Source organism: Balearica regulorum, chromosome 21 (genome assembly GCF_011004875.1).
Source record: "Balearica regulorum gibbericeps isolate bBalReg1 chromosome 21, bBalReg1.pri, whole genome shotgun sequence".
NCBI classification, from domain to species: domain Eukaryota; kingdom Metazoa; phylum Chordata; class Aves; order Gruiformes; family Gruidae; genus Balearica; species Balearica regulorum.
The window spans coordinates 271,518-296,284 of NC_046204.1; the positions used below are offsets into that span (position 1 = coordinate 271,518).

Here is a 24,767-nt window from a genome sequence, read left to right on the forward strand (position 1 = left end):
GAATCATTAACTGTGTTTTAACAGCATGGTGCAAAGGAACTCAAAGTGTTCCATTCAGTTAATGAAAAAGAATTTTAAAATTCTAGTCAATATTTTGGGACTACAAATATTCCTCAAAATCCTTCCCTCAAGACTACATAACAGGCAGTAGGGCAAGGATTGAAAGCAGGGCAATTAAAGTAAACAGAGAAGACAGGGATTTGTATATTTATTCTATTGATAGAATCAACTCACATTACCTTATACCTTAGCTAGCTAAGCTAACATTGTTCTCTAAGAATAAACAGGAAGATGTTGCTGGTCCTTTAAATAAGAGTGTAATTTCCTCCCTTTGGAGCACTGTGCATCAAGGCAGAGGCTTCTGATAAGTCATGGTTAGTAAAATTATTCAGTCTTTTTCCCTGAAGGGCCTCTGCAATGCAGCGGTCCTTTTACTTTTTTTTTTTCCCCTCCCTGTTAGCAATGCCCTAGTTTGTTCACTGCTGCAGTCCCCCTCCCTTCCACCATTACCACATCATAACAATCTCTAATTGAGAGCTTGCCCGCTAACCAGGAGCTGCCAAACTGCAGGAACACCAGAGACAGCATCACAGCCACCTTCTGCAGCTCCTCTGAATTCACCAGCACTGAGGGAATTGTCAAACAAGGGTTTTAAAACCTATCCACTTTGCATGCCACACTGAAGAGATAACAGCTGAATATCAATCACCATCACATCCGCATCGGCTGTACTTCACATGCAATGTGCAGCCTCAGTAGCAGATGAAAAGCACCTGCAGACTCTTCCAATGCGCAGAAGTCAAGCAAACTCAATTTTGATGCTGAACATAAGACTATGTGCACTTTCTCTTTAAGAGCTATTTCCATTTCTGTTTGCAAGTAGGCCTTTACAGCCAAGTCACAAACCTCTCTCTACTCCTGCAATAACCACAGTGATCTGTCTCCGTTCCGCTTGTGTTTACAAACAGTGCCACCCCAACTTCCTTGAAATGTCTCTCTTGTGCCACTGAAATTATACTTGATGCTACTTTGAAGAAAATTCTGTTTTCTTATTATTTCTCCCCCCAGTTGTCTCCAAATGCATCAGCTCAGGCTCTGCACACATACACACACAGCTCTGCCAGAAACCAGCCAGAAATGGCTCCTTCTCACCTGCCCCTGCACTCACGTTTCACAGATGAGCTACAGATGCTCTAATCAGCAGTGTCAGGGTGCTCAGATTTGACCCATGGGACTAGTCCCTAGGCTCACAGCTGCTAATGGGATGGAGAAAGTTTCTAATGAATGCCTTAATGAACAAAGCTTTACCTGTCAGGGCTTCCCGGACGGAACGAGAGCACCCACCAACAGCCTTTCAAATACTACCTGACATGTAGCTGGCCTGAATAGACCTTGAAACTGTTCAGTATTTCTCCAGTTAAACAGTTCTAAGTATTTGCCACATCCATCAAAGATATAAAATAACAACAACAGAGTAACATACAATTCAAATCTTTGTAACGATAACCATATTTTAAAGGTATTAAACTGGTATCAAAAGTAACACCCACAGCAGATTTCCCAAAGCATGTGTTGTATTACAGTTACCGTGTTTGCAGCTGACAGACAAAATAGTATGATGTTAATTGACTGAGGAACAAACTGCATCAGTATATTAGCTCATTGTTTCTCTTGCCTTCAGTATGGCCCTGTGCAAACAAATACTCCTGTGATTTTTGTGTAGTGTTTTGTAACATTAATATTAGTTTCTTGTCTATGAAATCTCTGAAGACTAAGGATCTGTCCTTACTGTATTTGTCTCCTGTATTCAGCAGACAAAGCAGACACTTAGCAAATGGGTCACCAAGCAGGAGTGTTGGGACTTTGCTAAGATTGCACAAAATGCAGTGCTCCAGCAGCTGACTCTAACAAAGAAAGATGAAAGCAGTATTACCGGTCCTTTTCCAGAGTGTCATACAAACCAGCTCTTTCCCTGCATTTCCTTGGTCTGAATTGGAAGCTGCACCTCTCTAGCAATCACGCTCAGGAAGAGAAATGAATGTTTCAGGCTCCCAAGTTCCCCTGCCATCCTCCTCATCTTGCCCCTTCATAAAATGCATTTTGCAGGCATAGGGTTACCAGGTAAACCTCAACCTAAAACTTGCACACAGAGTTGCCATATAAATCCAGAGCCTGTGTTCCCATCCCTCGGTGCAACATTTAGGTACCAGACATCTGTTCTGATCAATCATGGATTCTTCTGCCAACTGCTTAGCTAAGAGCTAATGCTATTAGGGTGTCCATCTCATCCCTGCAAGGCACAAGGGATGCTCTTAGGAGTCTAAAAAGGCTGATTGCAACTGTTATGTGCCAGAGCATGCCTGGCTTGCTGTCAGCACAGACTGCTCTGGCACTGAGACTCTCGGGCATTTGACAGAATCTGTATCTGCCCCATTTGGTAACTCCTAGGTAACGAGGTAGGATGTAGACATCATGGCAGTGGCTAACTGTAATGTCTCCTCATTCCTTAAATTGTCTCACCATCTTCCCACTTTCTGGTTATGTAAATACACATTTTTCTAGACAAGCTCAGGTTTCAGAGTCCTCAGGGAAGAGAACTGCAGGGTAGATGAGCCTCTCCTGCTAGGGACTGGGTAGTCCCTATTTTGGGGAAACAATCAGCTTTCTATTCAGACAAGAAAAACACCCCTTTGTCTCCTTCCCATCAAATGGAGCCATATTTTGTTCACATCAAGAACTAATAAGAAATTTCAGCAAGAGGTCTTTGATTAATTGTGCAACAGACCTTCCCCATGGCAGAAACTCATCCCTCTACATCCCTCCCCGACACCAGGAGCTGCTCCTCTCATTCACAGTCCCACCATTTGATGAGCTTTGTTAAAGAATAGCGCATGCTTCTTACCATCCAAGGACAGCCAGTCATGCTGGGAGGAAGGCAGGGTTGGCAGAGCTCTGGCTTTGTATTCAAACACCACAGAATTGGAGATGATCTGATTGTTGAAGGCAACTTGCAAAGTCACAAGCCCAGTGTCATGAGCTAAAAGGAAAGAGCATGTGGTAAAACAGAGACCTCCCTGCAGAAATGCATGGCTAGGCATTATCCTGTTGATCTCCCCATGTGCTAAGCGTCAGGCTGAGAGCAGATGCAATGAGAGGAGAGGGGGCGTTTGACAATATTTTTCTGACTAGACAACTGAAGAGTCCAAAATGCCAATCTGTATTTTCAAACATGAAGTTTGTAAGCTTAAGAGTCATCTAATGGATTGCTTTGGCAGGAGGCAGAATCACATGCATTCCTAAAGATTAACCAGCCTCACTGCACTTCTGGTGGGAAGCTGGGGCTAAGTTATTCTGCGTACACTTAAAGTCACACACTGAGGGCTAGCACTACTGAAAATCTCTGCAGAGAGGTTGGAGGTGTTCTCATCCTGCAAGTACCAAGGACAAAGTGCAGAATATAGACAAATTAAGAGTCAGCAGAGCAGTGAGTGCACCCCTGAATAACAGTTGCTCTTTAATCTGCTATTTCAAAACTACAGAAATGTTTAGAAGTATTATAAATTATTTCAAATAATTATTTTAAAGCTAATTCAGAGCTTCTAAATAATATTTGTTGTGATGTATCAAGATCCTAAATTGCTGTTCTCACAATAAATAGGTCAAAGAAAAAGGAAAAGCTTCTCGATGTTTATGCACTACCTTTCACAACGGGTCCATGAATTTAGTGAAGACATACATACATGACACTATTAGGCTAAGAACTTGCTCTGAAACCACCAGCTCTAGGAGAGAGTTCCTTACCTGGGCAGTAGCAGCGCAGTACCCCTGGCTGAATTAAAGATGCAGGCACTGAGATCTGATCAAACAGACAGCTGTAATTATTGCTGGCTTCCTGCCATGGACCAGTAATTAGGACTTTTACTCCTCCCTGTGAAGAAAAGAGGGAAAAAAAAAAAAAAGCATTACAGAAGAGGCCATCCCCAGAGAGGACCATGCACTGAAACGGCTGAATGGCAAACAGCATCATGAGGGCTAACAGAAGTGCCAAGCTAACACGGAGCCTTGGTGGATCAACACCAGTGGCCTGGTCCACTGTGGGAGAAATGCAAGTAGTATTCCATAGTCGGGCATCTTTGTTTCCCTTCACGCTTGCTCTATTCCCCACTCCTGCCCGTACACTCAAGTCCTGTGCTTTGCCAGTGCGACCCTCGCTGCAGACCGCCTTTCTTTTGTAACTTCTGGGTGCTCCATTCCCACCTCGTGCCCGCCATCGCCTCCTCAGGCTCCAGGCTGGTCTCCTTGCCACTGAAAAGTGCCACAGGCCAATCACAGCAAACGCGCTGCACCTTCGCCATCACCGCCCTGACCCTGCTGATACAGACGGCGGGCTGCCGATACCGACAGGACACAAAGGGCGGCACGTTGCCTCCAAAGTCACAACTGGAAGCACGGGAGGAGCCGGACCATGAATCTGACAGACCGTGATATAAAAAGATCTCAGCTAAACCCAGCAATCACACAGCTTGTGCTTTTCTGGGAACTTGGGTTAAATAAGGAAGGTGAGGACAGTGGGGTGACACGGAACAGGCTGTGTTTGCAGAGAGCTCCTTTGACCACAGCTCTGGCACCCTGGGCCCATCCCAGACCTTCCCTCCCCTTCCCCGGCTCTGCCAACCGCATGTGCTGAGGCCCAGAGTGACCCAAGGGCAGTCTTCAGCGCCTCCCTCTCCTGCTAGCCTGGGAACGCACCAGCTGCAGCCACGCCGGGTCCCGGCATCTTCTCCCAGCCGGGAGCACGGGCACCCGGGGCCACCGCAGCGGCGCCCGGCCTGGGCGGCTGACAGCGGCCGGAAGAGGGGCCTCCTCCCCGCCGGGCACCGCTGCACTGTGCTCCGCCAGCAGCGGGGCGCCCGGGCCGGTGCTGCGGGAGGCCTCCGTCCCCGCCCCTCCCCGCCCCTTTCCCGCGGCCGTGCTGCCCTCGGGCGGCCGCCGGCGGGAGCGCGGCCTGCCTGCTCTCAGTAGGCCCATCCACCGCGGCCGGCGGCCTCGCAGCTCTGCAGAGCCGGGCCGCAGCTCCCCGCCGCGGGGAACGCTTGCAAACGTCTGCCGGGTGACAGCGGTTCGGCCCCGGGAGGCCAAGGGCACCCCAGTGCCAAGCCGGCAGCGCCGGTCCCAAGAGCCCCGCGCATCGGCAGCGGCGTTCGCTGGGAGACGAGCGCGCTTCTCCTGACGGCTCGTCTGATCCTCTCTGATGAGTTCACAACCTGAGCAGCAAGTATCGTTCAGCAAGTCAAGAAAAGGAATAGCTCGGGTAGTGCCCTGAGCTGCCTGCAAATCAACACCTGAGGCCCCGTGTATGAATCCACACAACCGGAGAGCGATCCTGGACCTGCGTTGCTTTTGAAAAATGTTCTGGTGATGGATGACAGATGGATTAGGCCTTGTAGTCTGTATAAAACAGATATAAAACAAGCTCTGCCAGCAGGAGTCGAACAACTCATCAGTGTAGCAATGGATAACAAAAAAAAGGTTTCCATAGTAGCAGCAAAAAAGAAAGATTTGCACTAGAAAGGCAGGAGGTTTGCTGTTGTTTTGTTGATTTTCGGGACCTTCTACGCAAGCAAGCAAGAGCCAGACTGACTGTCCAGACAACAGGTATGGCGGAAGCAGCATCTGTAGCCCAGCACAGCCAAATGCCCCCAAAATACTGTGCTTCTTGCAAATAAAGCCTAACTGGGTTCAGCTGGTGACAGACCATCATTGCATTATTGTTCCACGTTAAACAGTCAGATAACACTAGTAGTGACCACCACAGTGCTGACACTTCAGCTTGTGTTACGCTCCGGAGAAGCGGCAGACTGGCATTCAGACCCAGTTTTCCACCAAGACCAAGAGAAGGTAAACTCCAGCTGGTGGTGAGTGGCAAGGGACCAGCAATCACCTTGTCTCTCGGAAAGGACTCCGGATTTGGCAGCTGGCAGAGGTGATGCCCCTGGGCATCTCCTGCCCCAGACAGTGCCAGATTTCCCTGCAGCTGCAGACCATGCAAACAGCGGGTGAGGCTGAAAGGAGTGGCGGGATGCCTTCAGCTGCCTCCCATGCCTGAGCCTGCAACCACCACCTCACTGGCCCCGATGCACTCGTCTGGAGCGAGAGCAACTAAACGGAGGACAGAAAGTCCCGAAGGAGGCTTTTCATCAGTGCCCATTGGCCAGCCCTGCATGCTGGCAACCTCAGTTTCTTTCCATCCGCAGAGTGAACACCCCTGTTTTCACACCCAAGTCCCATATTGCAGAGTATGTGAGCTCTTAGAGCCACTGAATACCAATTCATCACCTGCTCCTGTAACACCGCGGGCCTGGAGTTGTCACTGGATCATTCAGCTGAAGGTTAAGCCACCTCATCTGCTGCTTACTGTATATTTCTGCCGCCTCGCCCACTAGCAAACTCGCCATCCAGTGCTGTCAGATGGGGGTGGCATCACAGGACTGATCATCAGATAGCACCAGTCAATGGGAACTAGAGATCTTTTCCTGAGCAGTTATTATATGCTTCCGTAAGGTAACGGATACAACAGTGCTCCAAGGCCGGGCTTACAAAAGCACAAAGGACTGTTTGGGGTTTTTTTTTTTATTCAAAACAACCTGCCTCTCCATTACTGGCTCAAAACAGCCTCTTTCCTCCAGCACTCCTTCGCATCAGAAAAGTCTGTGCTGCTGATGTTTTTAACTTGTGGTACACATGACTGATTTTGGATAGTCTGTGGGATGGAGGTAAATGCTAAACTCGTTAAGGCAATGCAGGTCAGGAATTACTCCACTGAGAACATCAGAGCCAGACTTAAGGATCAGCTCCGGTTTGCAAACTCTATTGCTCTAATGTGCCTAGGTAGCACTGTGAAGCCATCAGGTGGGAAATATTCTGCTTTTCAATGAAACAAAACATTTCTGTTTGGATGCCTCCTAAGCGAAGAAAGTGCCCTGTCAGGGTAATGAAGTGCTTAATTAAAAGTACACTCAGACATGCAAATGGCCTTGGACGCTCTGACTTCTAAGAGAAATATTTTAAAAGCCTTGTCAAAGCTTTAACAAAACAGTTCTTGGGAGCCCTTATTAACAAAGCAATGAAATATAGAGCAGTAAATGTTAACAAGTAAAAGCCCTAGACTTACCTCAGGATAAGACCATTCTGGTGAATAATCTGTCACCATGAACAAGCGCCCACTCTGCTGTAGCAACCCCAAAGTGCCTTGTGCCGCAGCTGCTGAGACCACCTCAGCCACATGCATGTACGCCATCGTGCTGGCTCCGGTCTCTGTGCTGCTGAGCTGCATGTTGGCTTGCTGAGGACTGCAGCAAGGAATGCACATTTCAGCCTGGTTGTAGGTTGCTCTGTTACTGTCTTCAGGCTGAGATAGTCCGGCGCTGTCACCTGACACCAGCTGGTGTCCATAGAGAGCATTGCTCCCACCTTCTACCGATATGAAATCATTAATTAGATCAGAAAACTGGTTACTGAAGGAGATGTCAAAGTGGTCCAAGTTAAGCTCCATGTTGGAGGAGTTATTTAAGTTGGGATGGGCCACAGGATAGAGTCCTTGTACCATGTTTCCTTGGAGAATAGGGAGATTGTTCCCATTCCTGATACCCCCATTGGCCTCAGGCTGCAAGTAGTGTTCTGTGCTGCAGGCTTGAAGATCCCCTGATTTAAGTAGGTTTTCATTCCCTTCTGCCTGCTGGGAGGTCTCCATGGGAACTTCAGCTTCTGCAGTCATAGCCTGGAAGTTTGCTTGGAACTGCATGAGCTGGAGAGAAGAGGTGGACTCTATTCTGGTTTCCACTGTGCCATTACAGTTGGAAGTGGTTTGGGAAGAGGACTCTGTTTTCACACTGGGGATTCCTAATGTGTTCACAAATGAGCCACTTGTGTCATTCAAATTGCTGTGAGTGTTTTGCTCAAGGGGAAGAGGCTTGCTGGCATCCTGCAGAAAGAAGCTGGGGGAAGGGGTCTGATGAACGTGAGGGCTCTGGACGGTCTGATTGAAGCTGGAAGAATAATCCTTGTTGGAGTCAATGGCACTGAAGTCCATCTGCTCCAGGGTGGTACTTGGACTCAAACCTCCTCCAGATGGAAGCAAACCTGAACCAGTAGTGAGGGTGAGAGTGTTAGATGCAGAAGTGGAGGAAAATGCTTCTTTGGACATCTGTTGTTCAAAAGATGTGTCCTCAGTTTTAATTTCTTTTGTGAGGGTTGTGTTGAAGTTGAAACTACGTTCTGTTGTGGGTGACTGCCTTATGTTGGTACTGATGCTGTCACTTTTCATACCTCCTCCACCATAAGTCTGCCCTTGCTTGGGATTGTTAAGAAAACAGTCTGGGTCAAAATTCATGGTGGTTTCTGGAATTTTTCTATTTCCATCTAAAGTTGTGGAGAGCACAAGTTCCTCGGAGACAGTGCTGGGTAGCATCGACAAGCTCTCTGAACTGCCAGTCGTTGGAAAAGCAAATTTGTGTCCGTCTGAACTCACCGCAAGTACTAGTCCTTGTGCAGCTGCATCTGAGGACAGAAGGTGTTGATTTGGGCCGGAGGTGGGTGACATGGTATACACAGCTTCACTAGTGACTTCTGACATAAATACGGTGGCACTTTGTGACAAGCTTCCCATAACTGATGCTACAGCCATACTGGATACGCCAGTGACGGCCGGGCTATCTGCCATATCCGGATCGCTATTTAATCCACTGCTGATGGACACAGGAGAATTCTGGGTCGTGTCGGGGACCTCCACCTGGTTGGTGGAAGAAACCTCAGTGCTGTTTTGATGGAGCAACACCGGTTTCGCCACTTTGCCGTTCCTCTTCTCTCGGCTGGAGGCCTTGCCGTGACTGTGCTCGTTCTTGCCTTCAGAGACATCGTTATTTTGTACCTCTGAATGAGCGCTGTACCCACCTGTCCTTGGTTCGACCTTTGGTGATATGATGCGATGTTTGGCACTGTTACACTTGTGATGCACGCTGCTTCCTGCCCCTGTGCCAGAAAACAACATTTGCCATTCAATAAACGCAAAATTAAGACAATGCTAGTTGTGTATCTTATGGCTGTAGCAAAGGAAAGCTGTGCTTACGCATGTGCGAGTGTGAGCACACATATAAGAGAGCACAAGACACCTTGGAAATAAAAGTACTTTCTTGCCAGTGCCACATTTACAGCTCCCTTTCTGTCTAACACATAGACCCGTTGTGTGCGATGACAGCAACCTCAAAACAGGCACGCGTGCACCCTTCCCCTCACCCCACACTGCACCTACCCCCTTCCTCCCTGCCCCATCAGACAACACATTAGGAGGAGAGGAACTGGCATTTATGACAAATTTCAGAGTTACTTAAACGTGCCTCATCTTAGCGCAAAGTCTGCAAAGCGAGGGCTGCTGCTGTCGACTGCGGCAGAGGGTTTGTGCCTCGCAGGCCCTGCTGCATCTGCACCACGGACAAGACCTCAGCCCCCTGTGACACAGACATGTGGCTCTTCTCGCTGGCTGATTTTGGGTGGTTTGACAACTGCTCTTGTGGGTCGGATGCTGACTGGTAATCTGGAGGTGACAGATGCCATATCATGCTCCTGTCCCTAGCGTCACCCTGCCGCCTGGATTGCAACCCTTATCTTCTTGTCATCACTGCATCTATTACAGCTGCCAATCAAATTATTAAAGAAGTAGTACATTAGCCAGCACAAAGAAAGCTCTCCCTCCCATAAGGACGGTGATGCACGTCTCTTGTTCTAAGCCGTTCATATGCTTACAAATAAACATTTTGTACTGTGAGAGGTCACATGTGGAGCGCACGATTAGTATCGGAGCGGCCGAAGAACACTCAAGCAAAGGTCACCAGAAGACAACCCTCCATGGAGTTCAGCCAGCTGGCGCCTTTACTGGCCCAACAGAAGATGAACATCCCCCAAGTTCCTGGGAGCCTGGAAATCAGGTAGGGTGAAATAAACAATTCTGTCTGCAAAGGCACCTTAGCCACAAACTCTGGTGCAGGGACTGCTTTTGTTGCTTAAAGAACAACAGCCCATGAATTTTTAATGTTTTCTTCCCTAATTGAGTCATTCTCCCCTAGAATAAGGTAAGAACATTAATTATGGTACTGTATAATGACTAAAGGGGGAAAGAAACCTCCTCCTCATAGCTAATGGCTACAATTATAAATGCCATCTTCTGGGTAACATAAAGCGTCCATGTAGCTGCTGCAATTTGCTAAATCTTTTGTTCCTTGCCCTTGAAGGGGAACTTCTCTATTATGTGCTCAAGATTTGAATCAGGTCACCTAAAGTAGTTCAGGACAGTGCTTTTGAGACTAAACGCAGTATTAAATCTCTCTATTCTCTTAGGTATAGGGATGAACAGGAACAAGGGAGAGGCTTTCACGCTGCCGTCTTCGCGGATGACAGTAAGGAATTGGGAATGTAGGTGTCAATGTGCAAGCCGTTACAAAACAAAGTGATACTGTTATGTTAAAAAGCATACAGCAGACTTAGCACAAGACAAAACATCAAAGGGAAGAATAAAAGGATTCATGTTCAGATCTGCAAGCCTGGATCAAATGCTGAGCCTTAAGGGTTGAATTTTAATCAAAACTCAGGTATGACTCAGAGGTCATCATTCTTACTTAAATCTTGATTGTATAATGCAACTGCCCCCCTAAAAAAAAAGAAGAAAAACAAACCCTTTGAAGCACTGACAGCTTTCCTTTATAAATCTTGCTAAAGACTAATTAATGTGTCATATATTTTACTTGACCAAAGTACTAGGAAAGGGTGGCTATAAAGCAGATGAGTTGCACAAGTGAATCACTCCACTTCCCACTCTCTCTATAAAATGCTACTACTAAGGCTGCTGTTTCTTGCTGTCGTGGTCTCACTCAAAACAAAGCCATCTTCTTTAACGGGAAGGAGTCTCCTGTATTTTCACGATACCTAAATAAAACCTGTCTTATCCCAGTGATACCTTGTAATTAATCACGAGAGCCCATTTTCTTCAGCAAAGTGGGCTGCAGGGTAAGGAGTTCAGAGGGCGAAGTGGGAAGAACATCAAATTTTGAGGCTTTGGCAACAAAATTTGAACATGTAGAAGAGAATACGCCTTTCTGAGCAGGTCATGTACAGAGAGCACTTATCATTATAAAGTGTTGACATTTTTTATGTAAGTTCCAGCCGCATCTTTTTATGCTCAAGACTTCTTCTGTCACCTCTGAGTTCACTGTGTCTCAACGTTTCATGATAGAGCATTTTTAGTACTTCAGTACTACAAACCCTACTTCGAGTCTGGATCAAGCTGCAATCATTTTGTGCCCTCCCAAGGTACTCACCCAAGGTACCAGTGCAGAGACAGTTGTGTGTCCGAGGCTGTGGTTTGGTCTGGTGACTGTCCAGGATCTGCTGCACGAGCTGTTCCACTGAGAACCCTGAACTGCTGTTTCCATTGCTGCACGTCCACTTAATGCCATGAACTGCGAAGAGAACAGTAAAACGTCCTGTCAGAAGCTTTAAACACATGCCAGAAACCATCAAAAGCCACTCCAGAAGAACGGCAGAAACTTATTTCTGCTGCTTTTTGTCAGAACTGAAGGAGACCTATAAAAAACAACAGCAATGGTTATTGTTTTACTATTCTCTGCTCCCTGATATCCATAGGCTTCCAAATACAATTCCTGGATTAGGTACATACGGGGGGGGGGGGGGGGGGGGGGGAACCCCCAGAAGAGTATCTTTCTCTCTTCCAGTTTGCTGTTAACGGTGGCTCTCTAAACAGAAAATTTGTAAGGAGTACCTGAATAGTGCATGTAACCTTCATTAAAAACCTGAAAGCAACAAAATACTTGTGTTTCACTGAAGTAAAACAGTACAATTCCAAGGAGCATTTTACAATCTTTTTCTGTCTGATACAAAACCCAAATTGGTTAGTTTTATAATAAAACCAGCAGCAGTTTAACAGCAAATACAAACCTTTTGGCAGGTCTTCATTGTCAGATCCTGGTTGGCAGCAGTGAAGACTGACTCACTTTTTGGGTGTCACTAATAGATACTGTGTGAGTTCATCCTCAGACTTGGGCAACATTTTTAGTAATTTGGGAAAACAGACAGGAGGGTGACAGTACAGAGCATGTTGCAAAATGAAGTTCTTGGGGACACTCTTGGCCTGTTAGCTATTTAAATAAGAATGCTAAACTGCATGCACAGAAATTATTTGAATAAAGGTTCCCTCTCAGAATTTTTTAGATGCAGAATTTCATGTAAAAGCGATATTCTCAACCTGACTTACAATGGAAACGGCATTTATGAAATATTTTCTCCGTAATAACTGACTCAACACATCTTCTGTCTCCTTTAGTGTCTCTTTAAGCAATTTATATCTGCATATTAGTTATTTATCCTTTGTGTTCTCTAGAGCTCACTTGCAGACTTTAGAAAGTGCTGGCTGGTGGCCGCATTAGTTCCAAGACATCCCCATGCCTGGCAGCTCAGGCCTGAAGAGCTGCTTCTTTTCAGGAGCATCTTTGTCATACTCTAGCAAAGCAGGTTCCTTGCACGTTGTATTCTAAAATCCCTAACCAGAATATGCTAAATCAAAGTTAAAAGTCCCATGGACTTCAACTTTGTAGGATTAACTCCTAAATACAGAGATCCCTGTGTGGTAAAGGTCCTTGATGGGAGGTCATGAAATGCTGGCAACAGCCCATCGAGCTGATCATTGCTATACAGCCAGAAGTATCTGCAGACTCTGGAGCAACGAGCTGTAAGCTGCTTCAAGCAGGAAGATCAGAAGCAAATGAGGGTGCATCTATGACAGCTAATGACTGCTGCCAAAGAGGCAGGATATCACGCCAATCTCCTATTCTCCCCTTCGATGCTGCTTGCTTGGTACGCCATAAGCAGCCAGTGGAACAGAGCTCCTGGATATGCTCCGTGAAGCAGTTTTATTGCTTGCTTTATCACCTGTTGCTGTGTTGCCTCATCACCCACACTGATGTTACTTTGCCTAACAGCATCTCATCTTGGTCTAGTTTTATATTACAGAATTCATATTTTTATCGGCTGGGCTGGATAACTTGCAGAAATATTGTAAATAAGGTTTATAAGTATTCTTCCTCATATCACTATTTAAAGTGCTGCAGTTAGTTTAGTAATGAGTCCCTCTCTGCTTGCTTGACAACCACATTTATTGTTATTGTACCCAACAGATTTTGCTTTGTAGTATGTTCACAATTTTGAATTTCCTCTTAACACTCAGTATCTGTTATTATGTCTAAGTTAAAGTTTATATATCCTTACGGCTTCGATACCTCCGCTCACGTTTGTTTTATTATTCTAGGTACGTTATTCTGTCACATGTGATGTTATGCCTAACAACTGATGTTCAAATAGCAGTTTTGCAAAAAAATACATTGACAGTGAGATTAAAAAGCAGTAATGTATTTGGAATACTTTTGGCTATACCATATAAAGTTACTGAACTGTAATTATTACTGAGAAACTTTGCATTAAATTATTTCCAGTTACTTCAGAAATGCTCTGCCAAGAAGTGAGCTCGCATACATGTTGCTACGTATAGAAAGTCTATTTTCCAGCAGGATGTCCAAGTTTGCTCCCTACTGCTGCTACATCCAGTGATGAGCAGCGTATTGCAGGGGACAAGTCTGGGAAGTGAATTGTGTCTCATGGTTTGTGTATTCACAATGATGGCTCTGAAGTCTGAATCAAGCTGTGAGCTGGAAGCCAAGAAATAATGGACAGCTTTATGGTTGGATACTTACAGTACTATGCCTATTATTTTCAGGTCCTTCCAGAATACCAAAGTCCTATCATGGATCTATTGCTGCTGAGGAAAGGTCCTTCTCTAGCCTCGCTCCAGCTGATCCTAAAGGGCTCTGGCTTCAGCCTCTGTCCACAGGGTATGACTCTTTTAGTGCTTCTGCTCCCCGTATGTTATGAAGGTTATAAAATAAAAAGCCAGTGAAGGGTGACAGATTACAAAAAGAGAATGTATGGATGCTTAATGCAAATTATCCACTATCTCGGCACATCCAATATGCAGATTTTCTCCCTCCCCCTTTCAAAAAAAAAAAAAACAAACTCCTGTGAGCTGGTGAGTTGTTAGTACTGAATACCAAATACCATCAAGATGGCTTTTAACATGTCACGCTTGGCTTCCTGACACATAATGAATCAGCAGGAAAGGAGACTTCTATAGGGAAGAAAGTGCACTGTGAAAGGAAGGTTAATAAAAAGCATACACACACACACACTCTGTTCCTGTTTCTTAGCGGTTCAAAAAGTCAAACTACTTCTGATTAGATACAGTCATAATGTAAGAACACAAAAAAAAGATTGAAGCTTAACAGAAATTCTGGAAAGTATTATAATCTGGACTTCTGTTCAGACTCCTCCTGCATTTCCTTATAATTCAAAATGAGATCTGTGAACTGCTCCAAGACTTTCCAGTGATACCACAAATAGGTCTAAAAGCAGCTACATTATAGCAGCAACATATTCCTTGTCACGCACAGCCTGCACAGTGCCTGTAGCATCGAGGCAGTGGAGCCAGGGAGAATGACTGGTATTTCACTGGGTGCTTGAAGAAAAGCGAGGCTGGAGGAAGGTCCACAATTCAGAGTGCTAATGCTGCTTCTAGCACAAATACCTCCAACCTCTTTTTGTGAGCATGGACTCACACCTTGCTTCTGTTTTGATGAAAAGACAATAAAAAAAAATGACCTTCCGGTGTTGGCCCAGCAGCTCCTCATTCATTAGTGCTGTCAGGACTTTGTCTGACCATCACAAGCAAAGGAATGAAGAGTGATCTAGATGATTACCAGCAAAAAGGCAGCTCAGAAGCCAAAGGAAACTTGCATGCAGAAAAATAGGATTGTCCGTGTTTCTTACACCCGCATGGCTATTTCTGCCTTCTTCCGCTGCCACTGGTACTCAGTCCTCCATGATTACCAGGTCTGCAGTCCTCCAGTCTTGCAGTTTTCTTCCTCTTCCTCATCACCTCAAGCCTACCTTACTGTCTCACCTCCATTCCAGACAGACCACCACCAATGGCTAAACCTCTGACCAGTTCCCTCTCTATAGTTTCCCCCACCCTAAGTAAAACTTGTCCCTAAAATACCTTCCTACATTTAAATCTGATAATTTCACCCTGAGTGCTCTTAGACATTCCTCTTTGCCACTTCATCCATTTTACGCAACAAAGATTACATCTCCCACATGAAACGGAGAAGTTGGATAGACTAACAGAGCTAGAGTATTTGGAATAATCAAGATCATGTTTCTGTTTGCCTCTCCCTCTTGATGCATCTCAGACGGCCCACTGCAAACCCTTGTGTGAGAGTCCTGCCTTCAGCTGCTCCTGATCAACACAAAATACTTAAAAAAAATTCCTGCAAGCATTGACCATAGCAGGAGCAGGTCCTTTGGACCACCATCCTGCTGATGGGAATGAAAGCCTGCCTTGCTTCCTGCATCCTGCTCCACCAACTGTTGACACTGGGAGGCTGTTTCCATGGCAATGGTCAACTGGAAAGGGCAGCCCTGTCCCTTCAATTTTTACCGTGTTGGTGTTGACAGAAGTAAAGGCCTTGCTCTGATTTCTCAGTTCAGCTGGAGGAGATTTCCATTAGATTTATCATTTCTCATCTGGATGCCCACACACAATTCAGCTTTGATTTTTCCAGCCCTACCCTTCCACTCATTATTGGTTATGAAGGAAAGATTTCCTGAGTCTCACTGCTAGGGATGCATGCAGGGAAGATCACCACGCGCATTTACTGTTTCTTCACGACGCTTCACAAATTTTAACATCTTTGTAAAGGACTTATACAGACGTTTCACTCTCAGCCATTCTTTAAAGAGAAGACTTTCTTCCAAAATGAGACCTTTACTTAAAGGTTTGCTCAGATGCAACAGGATGCTTAATAGCAAGTGGGAAGTACTTGTGGTTCAGTTGCCCTCAGAGGGGACCACTAGGACCCAACTCTTCTGAAGCTGCTTGGAGCAAGACTTCTGTGACTTTTATTTACAACTAAAGGAATTTTTACTTACAGGCACCTGAAGTTCAAGGCTGCTCACACATGAAAGAGCAGTGCTTAAGCTAACTCTCTCAAACTGTTCTCCCAGGCCACCTGTGTGGTACTCACCTGTAATAAAAAGCAGATCCCGCCAGTTCTTGCCTTTGACGATGTTCATCAGGACAAAGCTGCTATCGCTGGGCTGCTCCCTTCTACAAGACTTGTCATTTCTGATCTGCTTTGCCAGGCAGCCCCGCCACAGAATTCTAGAATTGCATGTAGCGTAATTAGAGAGCCAAGGTGCTCGCCCCCGACCGCGTTTCAGCGTAGGTGGTACCAGCAGCTCCGCAGACCAAGAGTCCCACGCCGCGGGGGACGCGGGCACAGCCGCGACTGCTCGTCCAGCCCGCCACTGCTGCCGAAACTCCGCTTCCATCAACGGCGAGCTCCCTCCTCCGCCCGCTCCTCAAGGGCATCACCGTCCTGCCGGGATCGGGACCGGGACCCGGCCGGCGGCCGCCCCGCGCCGCCAGGTGGCGCCAGCGGATAAGGAACGGGCGGCGGCGGCGGCGTCCCGGGCCCCGGGGGAGCAAGTGCCGCTGCCCGCCCCGGGCACAGGCGGGGCGCCGGCCAGCCCCGCGCAGGCCTACCTCCACTTTTTTTTTTTTACTTTATTTTTTTTACATTTTTGTGCTTTAAAAAGTTTTGGTTGTTTTTGGTTAGTGGTGGGTTTTTTTTTTTTTTTTTTTTTTTTTTTTTTAGCAAAAAGCTTGGTGATTTTGGGGAAAAGTTCTTCACAAGCACTGTGGATGAGAAAGTCCGGCACTTCCAGCTCTTCTGTTGGGTTCCAGCTCTGCCGGTGGCATGACCCTGGACCAGTCTCCATGGCTTCACCACAGGCCTCGTTGGGTGGTCAGAAGCCACCCTAACCACATGGACAATTATTATTATTATTGAACATCTTGGTGGAGCTGCCAGGAAAAGGGGACCACCACCTGAGTTGATGCTCTAGCACCGAGTCCGACAATTACTACAGCTGAATGCTCAGAGGGGAGAGAAAATACTAGGGAAGGATGGAAAATAAAGGCTGGTGTGCCCATGGCATCCTCAGAGAGGTTCTGTAATTGCTGCATCTGGTTTAAGATCCAGCTTTCAGGGGGACAGGAAACTATTTGGTTTAGCATTCCTCAAATTAATTTTCATTACTGCTTAGCAGTCCGGTTGACACTGGATTACTGTCAACACTCTATTTCAGCTAGCAGGACTATTTCACTGTGGTGTCTCCAAATGCAGTTGAAAGACTGCCCAGAGCACCAGGTGAAAAACAGTTGCTAATTCCATTCTTTTGGCAAAGCAGAACTTTCTACAGTATAAAACTCAGCCGTGAGGGAAACCGTGTTTCCAAAGGAGTGGCCCAATGCAGGCATTTGAACAAGCACCTCTGGCGATACAACGGCCACCACACATCTAAGAGGGAGGGGAAAGGTGCAATTCCAGCATGGCACCCATGTTTAGAGCACTGCACCTGCAGTAACAACAGGGATAAGAGATGCGCCTGGGTAAGAAGCTGAGAAAGGTGGCTGATACTGGCTATGCAGCTGATGCGAGTGGGAGGTACCCGAAAGTCTGAGTGGCCAGGGGGATAGGAGAACCTATCTAGCACCTGCTATTGCATTCTCTTTTTAATAAACCCCCCCCACACACACACACAACCAGTTATAGTAACATGTAAGTACTATTCCAGCAAAACTAGACCCAAACTCTTTTATAGAATCCAAGTTACTTTTCATGTGGAGGTCAGATGGAACTAAGCTGGCAAGCTTCAGTTTCCATTGAAGGTCACTTTGTAGCTCTGACAAACCAGTTGGGGAATGGTAAAAATGGTCGCACGTAGCATTTTTCTACAACTGATCTTTTAAGATTAAAAACCCCTTAAACACAATTGCTGAAATTGAATAGAAATTTAAGTCAAGATAAAAATACCCAACAACTCAATTCTCCAAACCACATTAATGCCGATTACTGCTATTTCAACTTCATTCTGGGCTACGAACATTTAATGCCCTCTCCAGTTGTGACAACACAGGGATGCGGTTGCAGGTCACCTCCAAGAGCCCCAGATCATTTCATTTTCAGAGAGAACTGGTGACTCCAGGGAGAGGCAAGAGCTGCCTATGCCCACAGGTATTAAGTCTGATGGGTGCCACGTGAAGCCTCCAGTTTCCCCAGCTGTGGCTGCGTGCAGGTGGCACAAGCAGGAGCAATCAGCTTCCACGCAGCAGAGGAATGAAAAAGGCTTCCCCTCCCCCCCGAAAGAAAGACAGCTCTTAATTATAGTGGACCTGAAACAAGGATTGCAACGTAGCACCAGCTGTGAGCTTGTAACTCACACTTTGCCAGCTGAGGGATGAGAAAGCCAAAAGGGGATGATTTGGAGAAACCCCCAACATGAGCTGGCCTACAATTTGCTGATCATATGGAGTTTATATACAGAATTCTGCTGTGCTGGATTCTGCCACTGCATTTTGCTTTCACCACCAGATGCCTCTAAGGACATCTGCTAATCTGTGCAGAGAAATCTCAAAGCAAGACTATAACAGGGCACAAGGGGAGGGTGGGGGTGGGAACTGAAAGCAATGCCAAATTGAGGCCCATTCTTCATACCAGGCATCCTGAAATGACATACAGGTGTCTCAGACAACATTCCCACAGAATTTTCATCTATTATCACTACTCATTTTGCACAAATGTCCCAAAAGGTTGCATCCATACAGAAGCAACACACAACAACCCTTTTGATTCAGCAACCAGTCAGGACGCTGCCAACAGTCAGATTATCACAGGTCTGCCATCTGCAGCAGGATATTTCAGTGGAAGCTTGAGAGCCCTCCCTGACCACACTTACACCTCTAAGACAAGGTGCCTCATCTCCTTGCCTGGAAGGAGACAGGAACCATTCTGCTGGAGGTCACAAATAGCGTATTCAGCCCTTCCAGGCTCATCTGCTTCAGTCTCAAGGACTGCCAAACTGGGGTCTGACAAGCCAGTGATGGTGTCCAGATGGACAATCAAAGTCATGCATGTCCCACCATGAAGGCAGGTGACAAATACATCAGAACAAAACCAAAAGTCCAAAGCCATGACAACTGAAGCCAGGCTGATTAATTAATTTACAGTGTCAACTCAGTTGAAGATGTTGAAAAAAAACCCCAAATCCTCAGAGCATCTGCAGTGAGTATTTACCTTTCATGGATGTTCAGATGGGTTAATTTGAGTCTCCTAATTAGTTCACAGACCAGCTATGTTAGAACAAGTTACCTGTGTTTCTATAAAGCCCTCAGAGCTGTATGGCCACCCTGAAAAGGTATTTTTTTCATCCATAACCACCAGCGCAAGCACGGCCACAGCATTAGGAAAGACCATCTCTGAAGCCAGTAGAGAAGTTCTGGGTTTGCAGACGTCTCCTTCGAGACCAGGACAGGAGCCGCCAGCCCACAGCAGCCTGGACCTCAGCACACTGAGGAGGTGACGCAGTCTGGCACCAGGAGCCCATGTCTCTCCCGGATGCCTGCTGAACACTTGCTGAAGCCTGGACTGGCTTTGGGACGATGCAGTGGGGAAGGAAGAGGGAGCTGAGGGAATTATGGATGCAAGAAATGTGAGCAAACTCCCTGCTCATCCCAGTCAGGGTCTCTCTACATTTCAGGAAAAACAGTTTGATGTATTTGTCTGGCTCACTCTCAGACCAATGCCTCTCTCCCTGCCAACCATCTGCCACATCACTTTTAGTTCTCCAGGCACATACGGCCAAGAGAACATGCTCCCAGCCTTTGGATGCCACACCACTGACTCTCTGCTATCCTAGATACTGATACAAAAGCTTTAATACCTGTCAGAGGTCAAAAGCTTTAATATCTGACTCCAGTCCTGGCTGAGCAGGACTTGAACAAACAGCACTTGTTCTCAGCAAGTCAAGAACTGGACACTGTCACTAGTCTCTGACCAGGAGGAGGCATTTTCCCCAAAGGCAGAACTAGTATCAGCTTCTCCTCCTAATTCTGAATGACAGCAATGGTCTGAAACAGGATGCAAAAACCTCCCTGCAGGTACAGCACTTGGCCTTGGACCTCCACGCACTCCCAGGCTGTATCACCACTAACTTGCCTTAAACATGAAATTCTTATGAAAAATGGCAACCAAGAACACAAAAGAATCAACAAAAACCTCACACAGCTTCCAAGTCCAAAGGAATAAAACTCGATGGCCTGCAACACAGAACTGGTAAAAGGGTGAGACTGCCACTTCACCAGCGACACCACGCACAATGCTTTAAGTCATTGACAAATCCGCTTTAGGGCAGAGAAATTCGGAAACATCGGGCAATCAAACTGTGAAGTCTGTGAAAGAATGTGATTAATGCAAAGATGTGATGAAACTAATGTGCTTGGCTCCAGAATTTCATGGCACACCCAATACTGGAACCAAATCTGATGGCTTCTTGGCAAGCAGTGCCCCTCTGTGTTCCCTGAACATGGTTATCTGTGTCCTCTTTGTTTACTAGATCTGATCAGAATCTAAAGCTTTTATTTTAGCTACATTTCCAAGGATGCGTTTCCCAGGATATGTACCCATAAAGAGAGACGTGTACATGCATATATACTCTGAATAATTGTGCAGAATTTCACTCTTCCCTCCTGAGACATAAAAGAGCCAAGTGTTATTAAATTTACAGCGAGTTTGTTGTAGTTTTCACATAATTTTCTTGATGCACTGCAGATTTTTTAACAGGCTGCCACTTCTTCTCCTGTTTAATGTTAAAGTACTTGTCCAGTCTCAGCTACACTTTCAACATCTTGGATTTCAGTCTAAGGTTATCGGTCCCAGGGGCAATATTCTCTTTAGCAAATGTGTCACTTCCTTCTCTTCTGCTTGTCTTCTGCCCTCCAACTTTGTGTGGAAAAGGAATACGTGGGCCTGCAGAGCTCAGGATGCAACAAAGGAGCAGTGCAAACTTAGATTACTAACACTGCAGTCAGCACAGGGCTGATCTTTTGCTGACGGCTGAGACACATCAGAACGCACTCCGTGGCCGTGACCTCTAATTATGGAAAGCCGGGCATGACAGCGGCATCCGACTGGAGGCAGGGGTGAGGGAGGAAAGCAGACCTGGTATTCGTTGACTCAGATGCAAGCACCTAGATATGGTATTGTGGCTCCTACAGTTAATTTTCTCTTGCTTACAGACCCACGTTACACCTAAACTTTCTATCATTGCAAAAAGATGTTTGTGTGCACATTGGGACGTATTCTCCAGAGAAAGACGTACAAGGTAACTGTGATGTGAAAGAAAACAGACTCCAGGGCAGATGCAGAGAACTCCAGAGCTGCCTGTTTGCAGAGCAAACTTCCCGATCTCTCTGCACACCAAAGCCGCCTTCTCTTTAGGCTGCAAAGTTTAGAAGGTGGTAAGCAATACCCACCCTGAAACACTCAGCTCCACAGAACCCACCTGTGAACAAGAGCAACCCATTCCGATTGACACCAAACCACACAAACGCAACATGGCAAAAGCGCCTGCCTCCAGATACTCACACATCGGTTTGAGCTGTCCGATGAGTTCCTCTTTTGTCCACTTTGCCCATTCCTTCTTGTCTGTGTTTATTGAGCACAAGATGGGCCCACACGGTTTCCCGCAGTCCTCGATGGCAGGGACGTTCAGGTAGTGCACCAACACGATGTCTGGGTTCTGCGGGAAGAGCAGAGCAAAAGTTATGTCTTTGGGCCTCTCCTCCTGCTAAGGGCTCTCTGCGTTTACCTTCCTCATTAAAACTATGTCAGAAAGCATCATAATTAGATCCCAGTACGCACCAGATTTCCCTGAGATCAGAGCTGTTTTTTAAAAGAGGCAGCAAAAGACGAGGCACAACAGTTTGGAGAGAGCTTCCCCCCTGCCCCGAGTGCCCTTTGCTTCCAACTCTCCTGCTCCCCTTGTGTGGTCAGGGTGATTCTTTCTGCCAGCCTGTACAACACCGAATACTTGTAAGAGTCCCACGAACACCAGTTGCGACACACACCAGGCCATTTACTTTGGTTTAAGGGACCTGCGGTCTGTTTGATCCAATGTTTTAATCAGTTGTGGTCCACATCAGGCTATTCAAATATACAGAAATTCACCTGAGCACGTGGGGAACAGCCATGTTTTCTGCATGGCAGCAGAGAGAGGGAAGAGCAAAGGAGGCTCACAAACAGTATTACAGAGTGCCCCAAGGGCAGGCTCTTTTCAGACAAGCTTGAATTTTCTTGTCTTTTGAAGATCTTGCAGCTTTACAACAAAAGCAGCAAGCTACAGAAGGTCGGGACGGGAAGAGGCTGTGTCTGCTGCAGAACAACTGCAGGGCGCTCGCTCCCGAGGGCTGTTCGATGCTCCCCTCTCTCCTCGTGCACCTTCTCGCAGGGGCTGGGAGGGGATGCAATGCTGCTTTGACGCACTGCAGCGCCGTCCCACTGACACAGGCGCTTCAAACAGGGAGCTGAGCAGCGTGTTACCACCCTGCGAGTAAATGAATCATCTTAACAACAGCAACAGAAACAATTCCGCTAGTTTCCCAACAGCATCCCAGGGAGATTGTACAATAGATAATAACAAGATTGAGAAGCTGATTTCTTTCCCTTAAGTCATTTACTCCTAAGTTCACAAACTTTAATGACTGCTTTGGAATTATTTATAAAAATAAATAGGATAATGGTGTAATTAAAACTCTAATGTTTCATTAATGCTGTTAGAGCCCTGTTCCAAGTGGGAGAGTGAGCACAAGCCATCATTCGTTTGCAAAGGTTGTGCTAATGGGAGCACTTGCTTATGAAACCCGTGGAGGGCTGGAGCAGCACGTGGATGCCCGCACCGAGGAAAGACCGGCCGAAGGTAACTTCTGACAGGCAAAACACAGCACTGAGGCCAGGCATGGTGTGCCAGGCAGCTGCACCTGGAGCCAGCCCGGGGCAGGAGCAGGACAGTGCTCACCGCTGCCGGGTGCGGGGGTGACCATGCACCCTCTTATGCACCCTGCACATGGGGAGCATCCGGCATGTCCCCGAGATGAGAGGGTAGCTGGTCACGTCTCGCAGATCCTCAAGGCTTGCCAAGATGGTGCTGGCAGCTGAAAGGCCAGCCCTTCACGTGGTGACCGTGTACAGCAGCGTGACAAGCACAGCCGCCCCGCAGAGCGTGCCCTTCCTCCATCTGCATCCCCTTGCGGGCTGGTACTCAGCAGGGCTCCAGTAACCAGATGTGTCCCTCTGCCTGGAGGAGCAGCTCTCAAGTTAGGAACATGTGCAAGCAGGAACTTGCATTTCCCCCCCCTTCCCGTTGATGAAAACTGCAAGTAGGGGATTTTTAGTGAAGATTTCGCTAGATTGTATGAAATTCTTGCAGCCTGTGTTAAAAAGAGTTCCATTGCACAGTGAAGAGGCAAGGAAATCTAGTAAGGAACTGCCAACAACTTATTCTGAAGCAGTTTTGAAAAGTGCCGAAGCAAAGAAAACCGCTGGCTCTTTTATTCCTGAGATTCTCCTGGAGACAAACGATTGGACCTTTTATGTTCAATTTTCACGTGTTCAAAACCTTCGCATCTTCTGCCTCAGATGAGAGGCAGCCAGAGCAGGACACATTAAAACACCATATCCTCTTTCCACACCGCAGTGCAAACCCTCAGGTCACCATGCAAAAAGGAGCCATATTTTCCTTTCAGCCTTCCTGTTTTACCCTTTAAAGGTGATGGAGGGGACAGCGGGGGCTCCTGGGGAATTAACAGGGTAGCCGAGCCGTTTCCAACGGGAGCGGATGGTGCTACTCAGGACTGGGGAGGTCTGAAACATTATGGTTCTCATACGTAATTTGGAGAAGATTCAGATAATAAAAATGATTACCTATACACCCAAATAGTCTCCATCAGTTAACGTAATTAGTGATTTAGATGATGAAGTAATAAAAAGTAACATGCTTCAGAGATTTCATGCAGAGACACCTCTTGCTCTCAGAGAGGTTTCAAAGAAGAGAGCAAGGACACACTGCTGCAGCGGCGTTGGGCGACTTGGCACTTCTGCAGATGCTTCTTCCTTCGTTTTGGATAAACTGTATTTTTCACTGCCTGATAGTCACTGTTTGTCATCGGCCAAGTCAGGTCGACCGGGCTTCCTGGCTTCATTGCAGCATAAGCGAGTGGATTGGCACTGGATTTTATACTTTTTATAGATAAACTAAACACAAAACCAACAGGTTTGTTCCTTATGTCTACATCTAAAAGTTGACCTCAGATTGGTAAGTCTCATGAATGCCAATCTACCTCATAAACTGAAATTTTCTGATGCATAGTAAGAGAATATGTTTCAGAAAACTCTAAATCAGCAAAGAATCACTATTTTTTTATGGAGACATACCAGTAGAACACGAGAGATGTGAAAGACTACAAGAAAAATGAGAAATGTAACTTCCATGCAGGAAACATGCCAGGACACCGGACATGCCACAGCAGCAGCCCTTCCCTTGGACAGCAGGGAGGTCCTACGGGGAGCCCCGGACTGGGCTGCAGACGACTCTGGAAACGTGCCCGTCTGAAAGGTGCCCATAATTTCAATGCCCAGAGACTCTACAGAGCTGCTATGCTTCCCGTGCATCCAAGTCAAAGTTGCTGCCGTCTGCCC

General features: G+C 46.6%; 1 protein-coding gene across 9 annotated transcripts in view; it reads right to left on the bottom strand.

The window, feature by feature from the left end:
- Nucleotides 1-24,767, bottom strand: part of CAMTA1 (calmodulin binding transcription activator 1) — a 298,061-nt gene that overhangs the window by 41,173 nt on the left and 232,121 nt on the right. For 8 of the 9 annotated variants that reach the window (XR_012838575.1, XM_075773313.1, XM_075773314.1 and 5 more), the window contains 5 exons: nucleotides 21,660-21,813; nucleotides 11,367-11,507; nucleotides 7,172-9,027; nucleotides 3,802-3,928; nucleotides 2,903-3,037 (listed from right to left, as the gene is read on the bottom strand). Coding sequence is in view for 7 of the 9 variants with exons in the window: in XM_075773313.1 (XP_075629428.1) it covers nucleotides 2,903-3,037; nucleotides 3,802-3,928; nucleotides 7,172-9,027; nucleotides 11,367-11,507; nucleotides 21,660-21,813 (2,413 nt within the window). In the remaining 2 variants the exon portion in view is untranslated. Of the gene's footprint in view, nucleotides 1-2,902; nucleotides 3,038-3,801; nucleotides 3,929-4,749; nucleotides 4,886-7,171; nucleotides 9,028-11,366; nucleotides 11,508-21,659; nucleotides 21,814-24,767 lie in introns of those variants that run through there. The other variant, XM_075773322.1, reaches the window with a different exon arrangement.